Source organism: Phalacrocorax aristotelis, chromosome 19, assembly GCF_949628215.1.
Source record: "Phalacrocorax aristotelis chromosome 19, bGulAri2.1, whole genome shotgun sequence".
NCBI lineage: Eukaryota > Metazoa > Chordata > Aves > Suliformes > Phalacrocoracidae > Phalacrocorax > Phalacrocorax aristotelis.
In genome coordinates this window covers 5,196,047-5,211,350 of record NC_134294.1, presented here as the reverse complement: position 1 = coordinate 5,211,350, position 15,304 = coordinate 5,196,047, and the positions used below count along the sequence as shown (strand labels likewise).

Here is a 15,304-nt window from a genome sequence, read left to right as displayed (position 1 = left end):
TGACACCTCCGCAAACTTAAATTAAATAATGGCTCCCATAGAGGATTCAGAGCCACTGACAGAATGGCAAGTGATTTAAGTAACATAAAGCTGAGCAACTGGTGATGGATCACCGTTTTTTCACTCACTCTGTTACAGCCTGTAATAGAACAAATGATCATTTTTCAGCCTAATTGAATATGGCCGCCCCGCTTATACACAAAAGGAGGCAAAGCTATATAATTTGCTTCATTAAAATGCATTTTTATGTCATCTGAAGATGAAAAAAATTGGTGCTGTTGATAGGGAAGATTAGAAAAATAAAATTTATCATGCAAACAGAACTTGCAAATGAGGTGTATTTTGGCATTCATACTGCTTATGCTGGTGCAAGAAAGATAAGTCCTGAGCACTAAAGCACACAGAGCATCCACATTGTGACAGTAATCAAAGTTTCTTAAATAAGAATTATGTCGCTATATCAATTTGAAGAAGCATTTTGTCATTTGCTGCTGCAGTGGCCACTGGGCCATACTAAATAGTTCTCAGATAAGCTGTCAGGCAGAACCACAGAGAATCTAGCGACGTTTGAGAAGTTTGGAATTAAAAAAATTCCTATAATCATTAGAAAAATCAAAGTGTCTGTCAAAAAAAAAAAGCCTTTTCCAACATTAAACTCAGAGCTTTAACAAGAGTGCTGCATTTCAAGTATAACCTTAGTTAGGCTAAAGCTTTCCAAGTTAGCATGTTTTGGTACTCTTACCCTCCACCAGCCAGGTGGCAAACCTAGTTGTTTTTCCTCTCCCCTCTTCAGCTTTCATTGCCTGGAGATGCTAGGAAGAGATCTAGGAAGCTAGACAGTTATTTAAAATTAGTTGCCATTTGTCACTGAAAAATAAATTTATTTGCTTCCATATTTCTAGCTTGGCAAAGAACACAACGTGGCTTCTCTGCTATTTCTCCACAAAGCCTCACTTGTGCCAGCAAATGCTGCTCTGGCAACAAACACGCGTTCATCGACTGCTGCCACGGCACCGATCGGAGAGCTTGGTTTGTTTGCCCTACCAGGCATGGAAGCATGGACAGAGCTCCCTACTGGTTTCTGACTAAAATACTTTCACCTGCTTTCAGCTCTGCTCATTCTTGACCCTCCTTGACCTACACCCTCGATAGCTACAGTTTAGCCTTAGGGTTCCCCTTATTTAGTCTGAGCTGACAGACTCATGTTCAAACAGAATGAAAGTCAAGGCTAAGACAAAGAGATCCAAACTATCAGTAGGAAAAAAAACTTGCAGGGGTGGGTGCGTGTGTGTCAAATGTCATCTTGTCTACTCAGAGACAACACTGTAATCTGTCTCTGCACTTGCTTTGGTTTAGGTGGGTTTTTGTGTTTTTAAAGCAATCTTGTTAGGAACAGCAAGTTGCCGTTTCCCATGGTTTAGACAGCAAGCAACTCTCTCAAAATAAAACAGTGATTTGCCCTATCAAGTAATCCATTCCCTGTCTCTATGTGTTTAATAAAGTGTAATTCCAACATAAGTATTCCAAAACAAAGCACTTTTACCTATATTAACGTAGACTAAGCCAAAATAACTTGGAAAAATGCTGGAGATTTCCATCATACACTTAACATGTTAAAATATCAAAGCACTTCACCATTATTTACTACAACTGCACTTCTAGGTATTGAGAATGTAAGGACCCTGTAGACTAATTTAAGTTTCTTAACACCTGTAAGACAGATAACTGTCAACCAAACTACTGAAATGCCAGGACTATTGAAATAATTGGAAATCAGACCAAGAACTCTGGATGTTGCTACCAATACAAGCCAATAAACCAGTCACCCCTCCTTAACCATCAACAAAAGGTGAACCTAAATTTGAATCACACTATTTATAGCATTTCCAAAACAAAACAATCTTCTGAAAACAGACAGCTAACCAACATTTCTTATATTGAAATTGTAAAACTGCTGTCAAAAAGCATAAACAAACTTACACAATTCTAGTCATTGGGGTGTTGGGATAACATACGCCACGGAGCACGAGCCAGAAAGCTACCTAAGGCCATTTATTATATTTGCATTCAGAATAGGAAGCAAACTGTGAAAGTATCTTATTAACACTATTAGTCTTTTAAAAGGCAGTCATACAGTTAAAGAGTATGGATTATCTTTAAAAAAATTAAAATTCCAGAATTTGTAAATTACCTACAAAGAAGTGGAGAGCAAATAGGCCAGAGGAATGTAACCAAGGTGGCTTTGATACACCGTATCTTTCTAGAATTAAATTAAGATGCGTATTTCCCCCCAAAGAGAGATACAGGGCACAGAAAGTTTTACCGTAATCACGCGAGATGAACACTTTCACTCGCTCCTGCTTGCTATGGCAAAAGCATTAACCCCAGAAACTCCCAGAATTTTGACGATGCCTGCACTCTCCAGGCGCTCTTACTGTTATAATGTCATGACTCAGTTTCCTTCTGGAGAGGAACAGGACATAGGATGGTGTTATATTTAGACCAGATTCCGGATCTCTTAGCAGATACAATCTGAATAAAAGGTCAGAGTATTGAAGACAGTAACCGTGTCACCGACCAGAATATCATCTGACGGGGAGAAGGAAAAAAGACAAGTCCATGCAGCATATGAGCACGCTTGGTTTATTCCCCTGCACAAGGCTACGGTGAACAGCCTTTTGTTTCAGTTGCAATACTGCTGAGCTGCACAGCTCATGCTTCTATACATAGAACTTGTAAGATATACACGAACATTAAAACTGACTCCAGCTCTGTTGCTAAGAAACTACGAAGGATAGCTTTTTTGCCCCTCTTCATTTATAAAATAACCACTTTGCCCTATGGGAGAACGAATGCAATCTCTCAAGTCCCCCAGTGTCTTGTTCTCATTTTTAAATGAACACAGAAAGATGATCGAGAATGCTAGGAAGTGTAAGTGATCTCCATTTTTAAGATGCCCTTGAAAATGAGATGAAAAACATGGTTTCAACAATCAACTGCTGTCGTATTTATTAATGTTTCAAGCAGCAGATTCTTTCCCCTTGGCAACAGTGAACTATGTGTATGTGCTTCTGTCTCTCTATTACAAACCTTTTTCTAGAAAACAAAACAAGACACCAGCTTCTGAAAGCACCTACAAATTATTTAGTTTATACTGGAGTTAAACTTTGAGTTTAGAGTTTAGCTTCCTGTCCCCACGCAGAAATAGCCTTCTAAGCTGTGGCAACTGGCCAGCATAAATATTTGTTGTATTATTTTTTTGGATCAGCAATATGGTAAGTGCTTAATAGATAAAAATATTCCACATGAAGGCAGAAAGATGATGAATCAAGAAACATATGGCGGTTAAACAAAGCAAATAAAAAAATGATATTGTTAAGAAAAGACTAACTTATCTGGCAGCTGTGGAAAGATCAAGATTAGTGAAAGCAGTGAAATCACCCATTTTGAAGCCAAGGTCACTGACAGGATTTATAGATTTATCCCTGAAGGCAGCCTTTGCTGAACATGAAATGCCGAAATAGTTGGTGGTTTTTTGTTTTTTTTTTTAAAATCTACCTCCCCACCCCATTTGGGCGCTCTCATTTGCTGGAGGCTTTTAAAATTCATTCCTTTTCACAGCTGATTAAACAATAGAATCTTTCTGCAAACTAAAAGGACAAAATTGATTGCCCTACACAAACTTTTCTGCACATATAATTGATTTTTAATTCACCGTCTTATTTCCGAAAGGACTTGACAATAAACTCAGCGGTGTATGTGCGATATTGATCCCTTTAAACAAGAACTTGGATCAAAGACTGATGCAAGTTAATCACAATCAAAAAGATAGTTATCTCTTGTCTAGAAACCCGCGTTTAAACTAAACTCACCTTTTCTAGCCATATTACACCTTGTATTTTCTAGCTGTACTGCACCGTAGAATTCTGTAAACCTGTCAACTGCTAAGTAACTAATTCTATGCAACTTTTAAATAATAACTTTTCTTCCTCAAGCAGAATCATTTCATCCTTCATTGGTTACTTTTTACTGAAAGGACTGATGGTTCTTCTGTGCTCTAATTTCTTAGAATAAGCTACAGACAAGACTGTACATTTCCATTCTTTCCTAAACTAAAATCTTATTTACTCTTCTTAAAATAAAGGTCCTACTACACCAGGCAATTTCTGGTGTTTTTTTTTAAATCTCAATGCTCAGTTAATGTTCAACTGTTCCCGATTAACACGCCTGCAAATGCCATCAGATGGCTTGATTTCTAAAGTCCAGGAAATGTTCATTTAGGAGGAACTGTCACTCTACCATGAAGCTGTAATGTTTACTTTTTGTGGATAAAAAATTTAAACTAAGCTGTAACTGATATCTTAACCTTCTAAGCCCACTCAATTACTCAAATGCAGCCCTGCAATGCCAGCCTCCTTTTCAAATATCCCTTGATGATTTTCCCCCTGACTATTCCAGAGGCTCTGTTTCAATTTTGCTATGAATTACATTTTCTATAGCTGCCATATAAACAGTAAATAGAATTCATGGTATTTTTGCCCCAGTAAGCAGCTCTGTCTTCCAGCATATCTGAAAAGCCTGGCTTCAAAGGAGTGAGCAATGAAAACTATGTTTTCCTGAGCAGATACTCCAAAAAGGGCAGATGAGGGACATTTGAAGATGATTCTAGGCAAAGAAGCCAAGCAAATAAGTATGTGTGTTTTGCATAAGTAATTTCTTGACCAGCTACACTGGATTACAAATACTTGCAAACATGTTAGGAAATCGGGTTGCTGTATCTTGTCATTTTTGGCAGAAGGATCTCCACTTGTGTTCTATGACAAATGAGCTTTAAGCTGAAGCCAGGTGTGGATATTTTAAAATTTATGAACTTGTAAATCCACGTACATGGCCAATTAAGGTTTATCACCAGCAAGGATTAACTATCCCTGCACATAAATTTAAGAGGTTGTTTGAATCTAGGTTGTTTACCTCAACTACTCTATATCAAAAGCAATGTAAAATATTTAAAGGGCAGCATATTTCATGATAAAAAGGTAGTTATCAAGGACATCACGGTGTGTCAACAACAGTTCTGCATGGAGACGTGCAAGTAAAAAAATAAAAAAATTTGAAAACCAAAAACCTTCATTCTAAGGAACACTTAGCAATTTCTTCCTGAGAATTTAATATCTCTGAAAAGATGGGGCCAAGCAGAGAAGAAAGAGGAAGTGCCCAAGAAATAAAGCAAAGCTACTGTTTCACCCAGATTCTCTTTACCTTTGGAAGACAACAGCCCTGAATTTCAAGGGTGGTTCAATTAGCCTCACCAGTGTTTTTCATAATCCACATCTGAATGCTAATTAGGAGCACAATTCCATGCAGCAAAAGCATCCCTGTGCAATAAACTGCAACACAGCAGCAGTGAACTCTGCCTTTAGCTAGCATGCATAAGTAAACAGAATTAATAACTACCCAAGTGTGGACGGGTGACTTAATCTGTTTCGATTAGATGCAGCTCAGCCTTAGGCCTTTGTGTTATTTAAAATGTGTTCATCATGTTTAATTAAAAACCTAATAAACTAGAGGTTCTTTTAGTTCTGATTTGTATTTCTCTCTTCTGTAAGCCGTATTGATTTTGCTCGTACTTTTGATAAAACGACAGGAGGAAAAAAGCACATTCTGAATAAAGAGACAAAAATGTAAGATCAAATCAGCAGTTTTGTGAAGAACATTCAGAACCAGTCCACTTCCTTCACCATTTCCAATACATGAGGCACTCCAGAGTTGAAATCATCTCATTAAATTAACAAAATTTAAGATGAACATTGTATCCTTTGAAATGACAGCCATTTGATAGGTTATTTATCTGAAATGGAAGTGTGCACAATAAGCTCATTTTTGGATCTGGAGCAAGTGTAGGATCAGAATTGTACCGAACATCACTGAAAGTAGAGAAGCTATTTTGCAGCGAAGATTTTTGTCCCAAGATGTGTGGAAATTCTGTAAGGACAATTCTTCTTGTGAAATATTTCCACGGAAACCATGCCAGGAAACACATGTGTTCAATTTAACCTAAACTGAAAGAAGCTAATGATCATAGTTGCAGATTTGGAATCTGTGGAAAGTAAAGCAGCACATCATCAGGGCAAGCACCAGAGTTTAAATATAGGCACTCAGTTTCAGGTTTGTTGTACTTATTCCCCATAGACAACAAAGGCTAAGTCTGCATGCTTCAAAATATAATTTCAATGTCAGTTTCGAAATATTTCCAAGTGCAGAGGAAGAACTGACCATCACCATTCCATTCTTATCGGGGACTTCAGATTGCTTGCATCAAAAATGCCTGTACTCTGTCTCAAATTAGGAGAGGCGTTTTTAGAGGTGACCATGAGGCACAGAGTCGAGCTCGCTCCACTTTCCCTCTGACAACCCCTTGCTGAGTTCGAGTGTTTTCGTTTTCTCAGTGCATAGAAAGTAAGACAAATACTAACTACATCTTGCCTGTACGACAACCTACTGTTGCACACAGAACGACAACAGCAGCGTTACAGAGACTGGGTGCCACCAGGGCTTAGGGAGACGAGGAAAGATGGCTGAAGAAGATGAAAGGAGAAAAGCCGTTGCTCTAATCTCCTATCAGCAAAAGACACCCCATGGAACATGCCCGACGGCTAAGGCAGCCCCCCTTTCGCAGCTACGCTGACCTTGCTCTAGCAGTGAGCATCATGCCACGTGTCAGCCATGGCATTCAACGGTAGGAAACTTGTACGGGGCCACTGCCACCCGCTGTAGCAGAGCAGAGGACTTGCTCCATGGTTTCTTCCCTCATAATGTGTCTACTCTGAACTGCACTGCTTTCTGTTTGAAAGTGCAGCCAAACACTAACAAGATTCCACCAGGTGATGCTGCTGAATGTTGGTCTCTCGGGTGCACGCTTAAAAATTGCTTAAATATGGCATTACATATGACAACTGCTCAACAAATTTGTCCACAGAAGTAAATTCACGAGCATTACAAGAGAAACCAACCCCCCCATACCAAATCATTGCTGGAAATCGATGTTGTCAGGTGTAGCATAAGCCTTTATAAACAGGAAACAGCTGCTGTTAGAGCTGCGTGCAGATGCATCAGTAAAGAAGTTTCTTTAGCCACTTTTATTAGGTAGTGTGGAAGACTGGTTTTCACAGTGTGCCTCTGAATTTACATACTGGAATAAAAAAAGGTTTAAAAACAGCCATAGGTTTAGAAACACAAGGGAGACAACAAACCTCCATCTTCATATTTATAGAGCCTTCCATTTAATTCAATCACTGGCAAATTTTATCCTCTGTTTAATTTGATTTAAACCTCTGTAACCACATCATCAGTAGTAAAAATAACATAACCTCCATCCTTTATTTTAATCAGTTCTGATCACTGCAAAGTAGCTCTTACTTGACAGTTTGGTCACAGGCAACAAAGCTGTTTTAATTAACAAGAAAGGCTTTATCTTTGGGCAACAGATAGCGCACAGAAAAAGTTAAAAGCTTTACAAATAATTAAATATTCAATAAATCCGAGTTATTTACACAGTATTATGTCACAAACACTACTGAATACTACAGAGACCTGTGCTGGACACAACATTGCTATCATGTGCACAACAAAATCAACTACACAAATCACTCGGCTCAGTGGAAATGGACTCAGCCAAAATACTTGTGCAGGTAACAGACCAACCAACTTAGAGGTTTTTTGACTTGGGGAAGTATAAAGTTTTAAGAATTAGTTTTGTATTAAGTCAGTTCTTTCCCTGCATCAACATGACCACATTTCTACTTCGGTTGCTTTTGCCACCTGCCCGATTACTTAACATTGCCACAGTGCTCTGCCCAGCTGCACAACCTTACGTCTTCCCTGCAAGAGAACTTTTCTGATGCTCGTCTTAAAAATCTGGCAAAAAAATAAACTTAATAACATCAAAAGGGGTGTGTGTGTGACCTTTTTAGGGTCCAGAGGCATGGCAGGCTGTAAAATACGATTACAGGATTAGAAAGGCAGGAATGGAAAAACTGAGACAACAAAAGCCATGATCTATATTATTTCAACAGGTCCCACGCCACAGAGCCTTTCTCGGTTAAGGAGATAAACCAAAGCTTTGTACCTGGTGAGGTATCTGCTTATCTACCCAAGCTGTAAAAAACAAGTAATTAATTATTTGCTGTGCCACAAGAAGAGATTAATTCTAAGTCCAGCACAAACAGGGACATGGTTTGGACCTGGGTCTTCCACCTCCCTTTGAAGTGTGTCTCTTGGATTATGAGCCAGCCACACGATAGAGGCTTCCTCCTGTTCATCACTTGCCATCAGGAGATGGAGGGGGGACACACACTTAAGGTTCTCACCAAAATTTAATTGGTTTGGCCAGATTTTGGGTTTGGCATATCAGTGCTTTCTGACAAATACTTTGTCGTGGAGTTCCTATGCAGCGCTAGCACCCTGTGATCACGCAGAAAGGGTTTTCCTCAGCTTCACAGAGCCAACAATAAGGAAACTTCCCTTGCAAGTCTCCAAAATCCTCAGAAGTGAAGTGCAGCTGCTTTAATCTGCAGTTTTCTACAAACTGCCAGGGACAAACATGCTATGAGGTTGTGCAGGTGGAGCTTAGCTGTCTATAAATAAGAGCACAGTTTGATCTTTGGCTCTGCTGAGGCTGGAGGGCTGCCAAATGTTTCTGGAAACTTGGATGGAACATAACAAGAACAAATATGATAAAATGAGCTGAGACTGACAATGATTTATAGAGTCAGCGATCATTATTCTGTACTCACAGAGTTTGTACTTTTGGAGAAATGTTTCACTTTTCAATAAACTTCTTTTTTTCTTATTTGTAAGGCTCTATCATTTAACACAGACAACTCAAAAGAACCCTGAGCTGCAGCAGCTATGGCATCCACCGAACGGCGCAGCCAATGGAAAAAAACAAGGAGACAAAAAAAATCTACACAGAAAAAGAGGTGTTGGCACTGTACAGTTTAACCACGAACGTGGGAAAGAACGTATGCAGAGAAAACAGAGGTTCAAATGATATGAATACTAATTTACCAAACACGGGCAGAGCGCTTGAAGTATTTGTTCCAACAGTCTGTTCCCTAAACAAAACTCCCTTTTATGACATGATAACTGTAAAACTTATCAGGAGACCGTGTTCTAGGCTTTTTACTCCTCCTCTCCTTTGCTTTGCTGCCGGTATTAGCACATGATCCTCTTTCATTCTACGACTTCAGGCACTCTCCTTACCACAAAGGTTCTTTGTTGGATTTCAGAATAAGCCTACATTAATACAGGTTTATATGGGCTGGCCTACCTCTAATCTAGCCCTTGCAAAAAAGGTTTACATAAGGAGAGAGCAAGCACATATAATTCATTGGAACAACTCCCTGAAAGACTTTTAGAGAAAAATAGAGGTTTAAAAAACATCTCCCCAGCCATTGTCTGAATAATTAATAAATGCTAAGAGACCACAAAACTTTCACCCATTATTAATCACGTCCATTTTCTAACACCATTGCGACTTTATTAGTAGCTTAGCAATACCACATTTTTATTTATATTCACTTCTTCAAATACTTTACCAATTAACTGACGAGCTTAAAAATTCATTCATTCAAAGGAAAAAAAATAAAGAAAAAGCAAAACAACAAAAAAACCTTTTCTTGTGTCACTTTTACATGAGCACCATATGTCTTGCACCATATCAGGTTTTTTGCATTAATATCCTGGTGAGTATACACGACAAGTTAAGTTTCTATCCCCGTTTATTCCAACATGGTACATGAGAGAAGCAGCTTTTCCAACAGTGAAAGGTAAAAGCGATAAGCGAGTCTGAAGTTCTTCTGTGATAAATATTTTATCATAACTAACTTCCAATCATCTGATTTTCTATTTTAGTGCACTCTGCAGCCTAATTATTGAGCTAGGAAATATAACATTTTTCCATTTTCACAAAACCAGACATGCCTAGTCAGCTTGCTAAAGAGGTACCGTCTTCTTACATGTTACATTTCACATAAATCTATTCTGTTAAGCATAATTAACACCAGCATTAAAATGCAAAATATTTTTAGGATGTCATCCAAGTGAACCTGTTCAGCATGTCTCCTGGGTACTAAAAATGCACGAGTTTTGCTTTTTTTATTATTATTTTTTCAGTCAAGTACTTGTGTGCTAGCTAAAGCTGCGAGGTCTGGCAAACAAAGGATTGTAATGCAGCGGCATTTGGATCCCAAATGCTGCCAGAAAATGCATCATGTTGAATGCAATATTTAAGAATCTGTTTGTTTACAAGGTGTCAGCAAATTAAGAATCTATAATTTGGTCCCAACTTCACATGATTTATTTCAGTTTACAACCCTACAGAAAACTGTTTAATAAGCACAGTTGCATTATATCGTGTGTATAAAAATCAAGCCAGCAGAAACCTCACAATTGCGGCAATTAAGCTGCTGAATGAACCACAAGAAGCACTTTTGCTTTACTAATTCTCACACAGATATAATCTCCCACAAATTCTGGAAAAATACCCAGAAATAAAAACAGAAGTGCTCCATCTGAGTGTGAAGTGCTTTCCCAGCAGCACACCCTCTCTGTCAACTACAGCTTTTATGAAGAGGTGTCTTTCTCAGGCCAGAATTATTTTTCTCCACTAATCCAACTGCGGAGCAATATCTTTTAGTAGGCTAATAACAACGGTAACACTTCAGTCCAAAGCCATATACACCAAAAACCTCAAGCTCTGTCTGAAGGAAACACTGACATGTTCACATGTTCCGTCCCTGCCTGCACTACAACCCCAAACCTAGAAAGCCCAACGAGCGGCACATGCTCAAAGAGCAGTCACGTGGAAGAACCAGCACTGTGACCAGCCGCAGTGCACCAGGACATTAAACTGTACGAGCCCAAAACCCTCAGCAATTCCAGGCTGAGGACACAATGCTGCACCGATTACTTACTGCGGGCCCCAAATTCATCGTGTCCATACATTACTTCAGGAGCTACGTATCAGATGGACGCGCTGTTTTTGGTACGGTTTGGAGCCTGACAATTTCTACATACTTGAAAATAAATAGGGATGCCATGGCTAAATCCCACCTTTCAGATTATCTGTTTTGGGTCTGCTCTTTGTCTAAGATGCATCCATCAAGAACTATGCCAGTAAAAACTTAATATTCCATATGAGGGAAGAAGGTACTTAACCTCGAACTGTTTAGGAGAAACACTGATATCCAGCCTCCCATTAGCCAACTTGAGCTGACTCTGTAAGCCTCCTCCAATACCAGCAGGAAAAAGAAACCAGGGACAAAACTTTGTATGTCTTTTACATCTTGTCCTACTCCAATTAATGAACATGGCCAGCCTTCCTGGAGGTGAAAATTAAATGTAGAGTTCGGCTGCAAATTTACCCTATAGCATCCTCTTAGAAACAGTCACTTGCTCTTCTCCTCTCCTATTCTACTACTAGAAAGGTGCCTTCCCCAGTCTAATGAAGTTCCATATACTGAATGAGGGCCCACTAACTCAGAAATGGGCAAAAATTTATCCTGTGTAACAAATTATTTGCCCCTCTTCCTTCCCATAAAGATAACATCTTTGGGGGGAAAAAAGAAGAAAAAAGCAAGAGAAGCAACATGAACTATAAAGCTCAAGGGAATAATTCATTTCCCTACCACTTCATCTTCAGTCCAACACTTCTCAATCAGTTTTGGCACAGGTTTCTTCACCAAGCGCTGCAGGGCTTTTCCAGCATCATAGTTACTTTCATGTAGCTAAAAAATAAAGAAGAGAAACAGATCATTCAATGGAATTAGCAGTGATCTGACATCGGAGAAAAACCACTGAAGGGGGCCACATGAGATGCTCTATGCCTAGTTATTTTTACTGTTGACACACAAAGTGAAATTTCAACAACCTGATGGGTAATTGGGGTTTTATTAGTAGAAGCAACAGCATTAAACCAAGTATATTTTCCCCTTCCTTCGTAAATTTCTTCCAGATAAATGTTTGAGCCCATAAAACACTGAAGATATTTTTGGCTAACTTTAAAAAATATTTTTTACATTAGAAATTCCGAGGAAAATTTTAAAAAGCTCCAACAAAATATTTTTCAAAAGGAGTTGTATTTTTATGCAGCATATTTTGTTCTGATTATTAAAACCAACTGGAAAACACTAACACACACGAGGGATTGCAAGTCATGGGATGTCAAGTTTACCCATCCAGAAAATTATTTTTATTACACTGCAAAGATCACCATGCTGTTGGAAAACAAGTAGGGAAGGGAAACAAAACCTCTACAGATAGCTACAGGAGTACATAAAAGCAACTAAGGATGTCTGAGCTGACATAACTGTTTTAGCTGGTCACAGCCTACAGTGTACCTTATTATCTACCATAAATTCAGTACCTATATGATCAAAAGCTGTTTGAAGTAGACAGTAGACATTTAAATCAGGGTGAGGTAGAAAAACAACTACACTAAAAAAACATTCGACAATGAACCCATGAGAATCCCCGGCTCTTAACTCTCGACAGAAAACATTTAGCACACTGCAGATTTATAGCCTGTCCTATCTTCAAAGTACAGTGGGATTTTAAGAACTGAAGGGCTAGTCAGGAGCCTGCTCTGTGTCTTCTCAAAATGATCTCGAAGACAAAAAAATATCGCTGGGATGACAAAAACAGAATTATCTTCCTACACCCAAAAGGGAGAACGATTCACATGCAAACTTCCCTACACAGGCCAGAGGTGTTTTTTGCACTACGCAAACGACAGCTTCAAAGCTATCAATTAATGCCACAGAATTTTACACACTCAAAAGTTTCTTTACAATAGGGGCAACCAAAACATGATTCTGTACGTTGGTTATCTCCTGCTTTTCCTTCCCACCCAGAATTTATCCCAAGCCACCTGCATCCCACTCTCAGAAGCATCCATCCTGCTAGGCCTGTGCTTAATCAGTTACAGAAAACATTTCAACAAGTATTAGAATTCTTGAACTTTTCCCAAGACCAATGAGCTGAACGGGGATCAAGATACAATTACTGAACAAAGACAAGATATTAACTACTTTGTCACTATTAATATGAAGTTATAACAAAACCTGATTACAAGAGGAAAAAATCCCTCATTTTTCTTATGTCAAAAGGCTCAAATTTTAGAACATGATTCTGCTTCAAATAAAAATGGCAAGATTACTTTCTTACTGCTGCTCACTTTAGCGATGTACTTCTCCCAACCAATTCCTAAGTGCCGATTATGTACATTTGACAATGGTCAGACCCCTTCTACCGCAGGGCCACCTCCTAACAATACTGGTTCTTCCTTATATTGCATCTTTTGTCTGGTCTCATCTTACCTCAGACTGTAAGCTCTTTGGTGCACAAGAATGCCCTGCATTCATACTGCACCCAGTAGCATGATTCAGAGACTTAAAAACTGTAAGTAAATTACTCAAATTTACTTCTGTTAAGTAGGTCTAAGTGACTTCTAAGAAATAAAGGCAAACATCTAAATCAAGATAGAAGGGAAGGGAAAACACAACTCATGGGCCCTACAGAAATTTTTTTTAGTGAGACTATAATAAAAACCAGTTTCCACTGAAAGCCAGCTTTGTACAGTTCTCCCAGTAAATAATCTATGAAAGGTTTGTGCACTGACTTTTGAAAGACACTGTACAACTTACAGAAGGAAGAAAGTCAAATGGCAACTTAGATGGCTGTGATGACTTTTACAGAAAAAGAGACATGCGTGCGTGTATTATAAACATACATAATACACTCCTTTAAAGCTGCAACACCATTAAATCTAGGTTTCAGATGGACAAGCCTGCTGTAAGACAGACCTCATGGCTCCAGAGCCATGGTACTTCTGTGAACAATGGTGAAGAGCATTCAACAAGTCTTCAAGAGCTGTGGCAGAACTTGCCAAAAGCTGGGAAACAGCAAAGCTCTGCACTCTACAGGACTCACACAGCAGGGAAAAGAAAGCACATCTCTAAGACCTAGTATGAAGCACTCTTCACTTTCACCACCTGGCTTTTGTCAACTCAGGATTTAAATAGCTTGTGCATCTGCATGTACGCTGCTTTTTTATAACACAGGGTTTACTTTTTCAATAAAAATGATACCATAAACAGGGAATTTCAGAGAACAAAAAGTGCCCATTTCACACAAGGCACTGTGGCCTAGCATACTGGGGCACTGTATGAAATGGTGGATTTTGGATACCACCTATCATGCCATGCCATCTCCCCATCTATTTTATTAGCATCTCAGTTTTCTGGTCGTGAATGCCACAGAACAGACTGTGACAGTCTATAAAGCCCATCTGTTTGCAGTACAAAGTGCACTAGAAATTACTTCATCTCTTCAGTAAAAGAAGTCCCTCCACATGAACCTCAAGGTATTAAAAATAACAGCTAATTTATTCCATTTGCTGATGAAATTTCAGTTCCATGTAGTTTCGAGCCTCTTTTGTAACACCTGGAGCCAAATTTCCAAAACTGGTTTGATCAACAATTGTTACTGAACACCTCACACAGGTGGTCTGAGGTCCAAAAAAGCAGAGGTTAGCTATAAAAGCACACAGCCCTCTAGAAAATCAGGCCACTCAGAAGTCATACTGCATACCTCCTCCTCACAGGGATGAGCGTATCAGCTGTGCTGCAGAGTAAGTCCATTATGGGTTACACATGCCACAGATTGGCTAATGAAGGTGCTCTTCCACCTCCACCAAGTTATGGGGGCATTAAAAATTTATTTACACTTGAGGGCCTTTTAAAGAAAGGAAAGGACTTCTAAAAATGAAAGGTCACTACTGAGCAAGACTGATCATGACCTGTGACGTGTCTGTAGAACAAAAAACAATGTTCCCTTAACTGGTGGCCTGAACATTATTTTTTTTCCCCCTTACCAACAACTAAAATAACAATAGCATAAGGGGTTGGGGGTTCCCCCCCCCCCAAAAAAAAAAAAAAGAAACCAACAAAAAACCAAGTGCTTGGCTAATATAATGGGCAATATTGAAATATGCGATTGAATTCAGTGCACTGAAATGGGCAACAGTGAAGCCCACAAAAAAGAGCCATGGGTCTTGTTCTTGGCAACAAGCAAGCAAGCTAAGCCAGAATGGTTTTTCTATTTATTTTCAGCTTTTTAGATGGCACCTGCAGGGAAGTTACAGATAGTCTGTGAAATAATTATATCTATATGTACCTTTGCAGAGGAACCACAGAAAACAATGCTTCAGCTTCCAAACAATGATTTCCTCCCCACCCGCCTTCTT

At 39.0% G+C, this 15,304-nt stretch overlaps 1 protein-coding gene across 5 annotated transcripts in view; it reads right to left on the bottom strand.

Moving 5' to 3' along the window:
- The window catches only part of RERE (arginine-glutamic acid dipeptide repeats), a 254,957-nt gene that overhangs the window by 71,374 nt on the left and 168,279 nt on the right, over positions 1–15,304 (bottom strand). For all 5 annotated transcript variants that reach the window (XM_075114260.1, XM_075114261.1, XM_075114262.1 and 2 more), the window contains one exon: positions 11,688–11,786. In XM_075114260.1, coding sequence (XP_074970361.1) covers positions 11,688–11,786 — 99 coding nt within the window. The remainder of the gene's footprint in view (positions 1–11,687; positions 11,787–15,304) is intronic.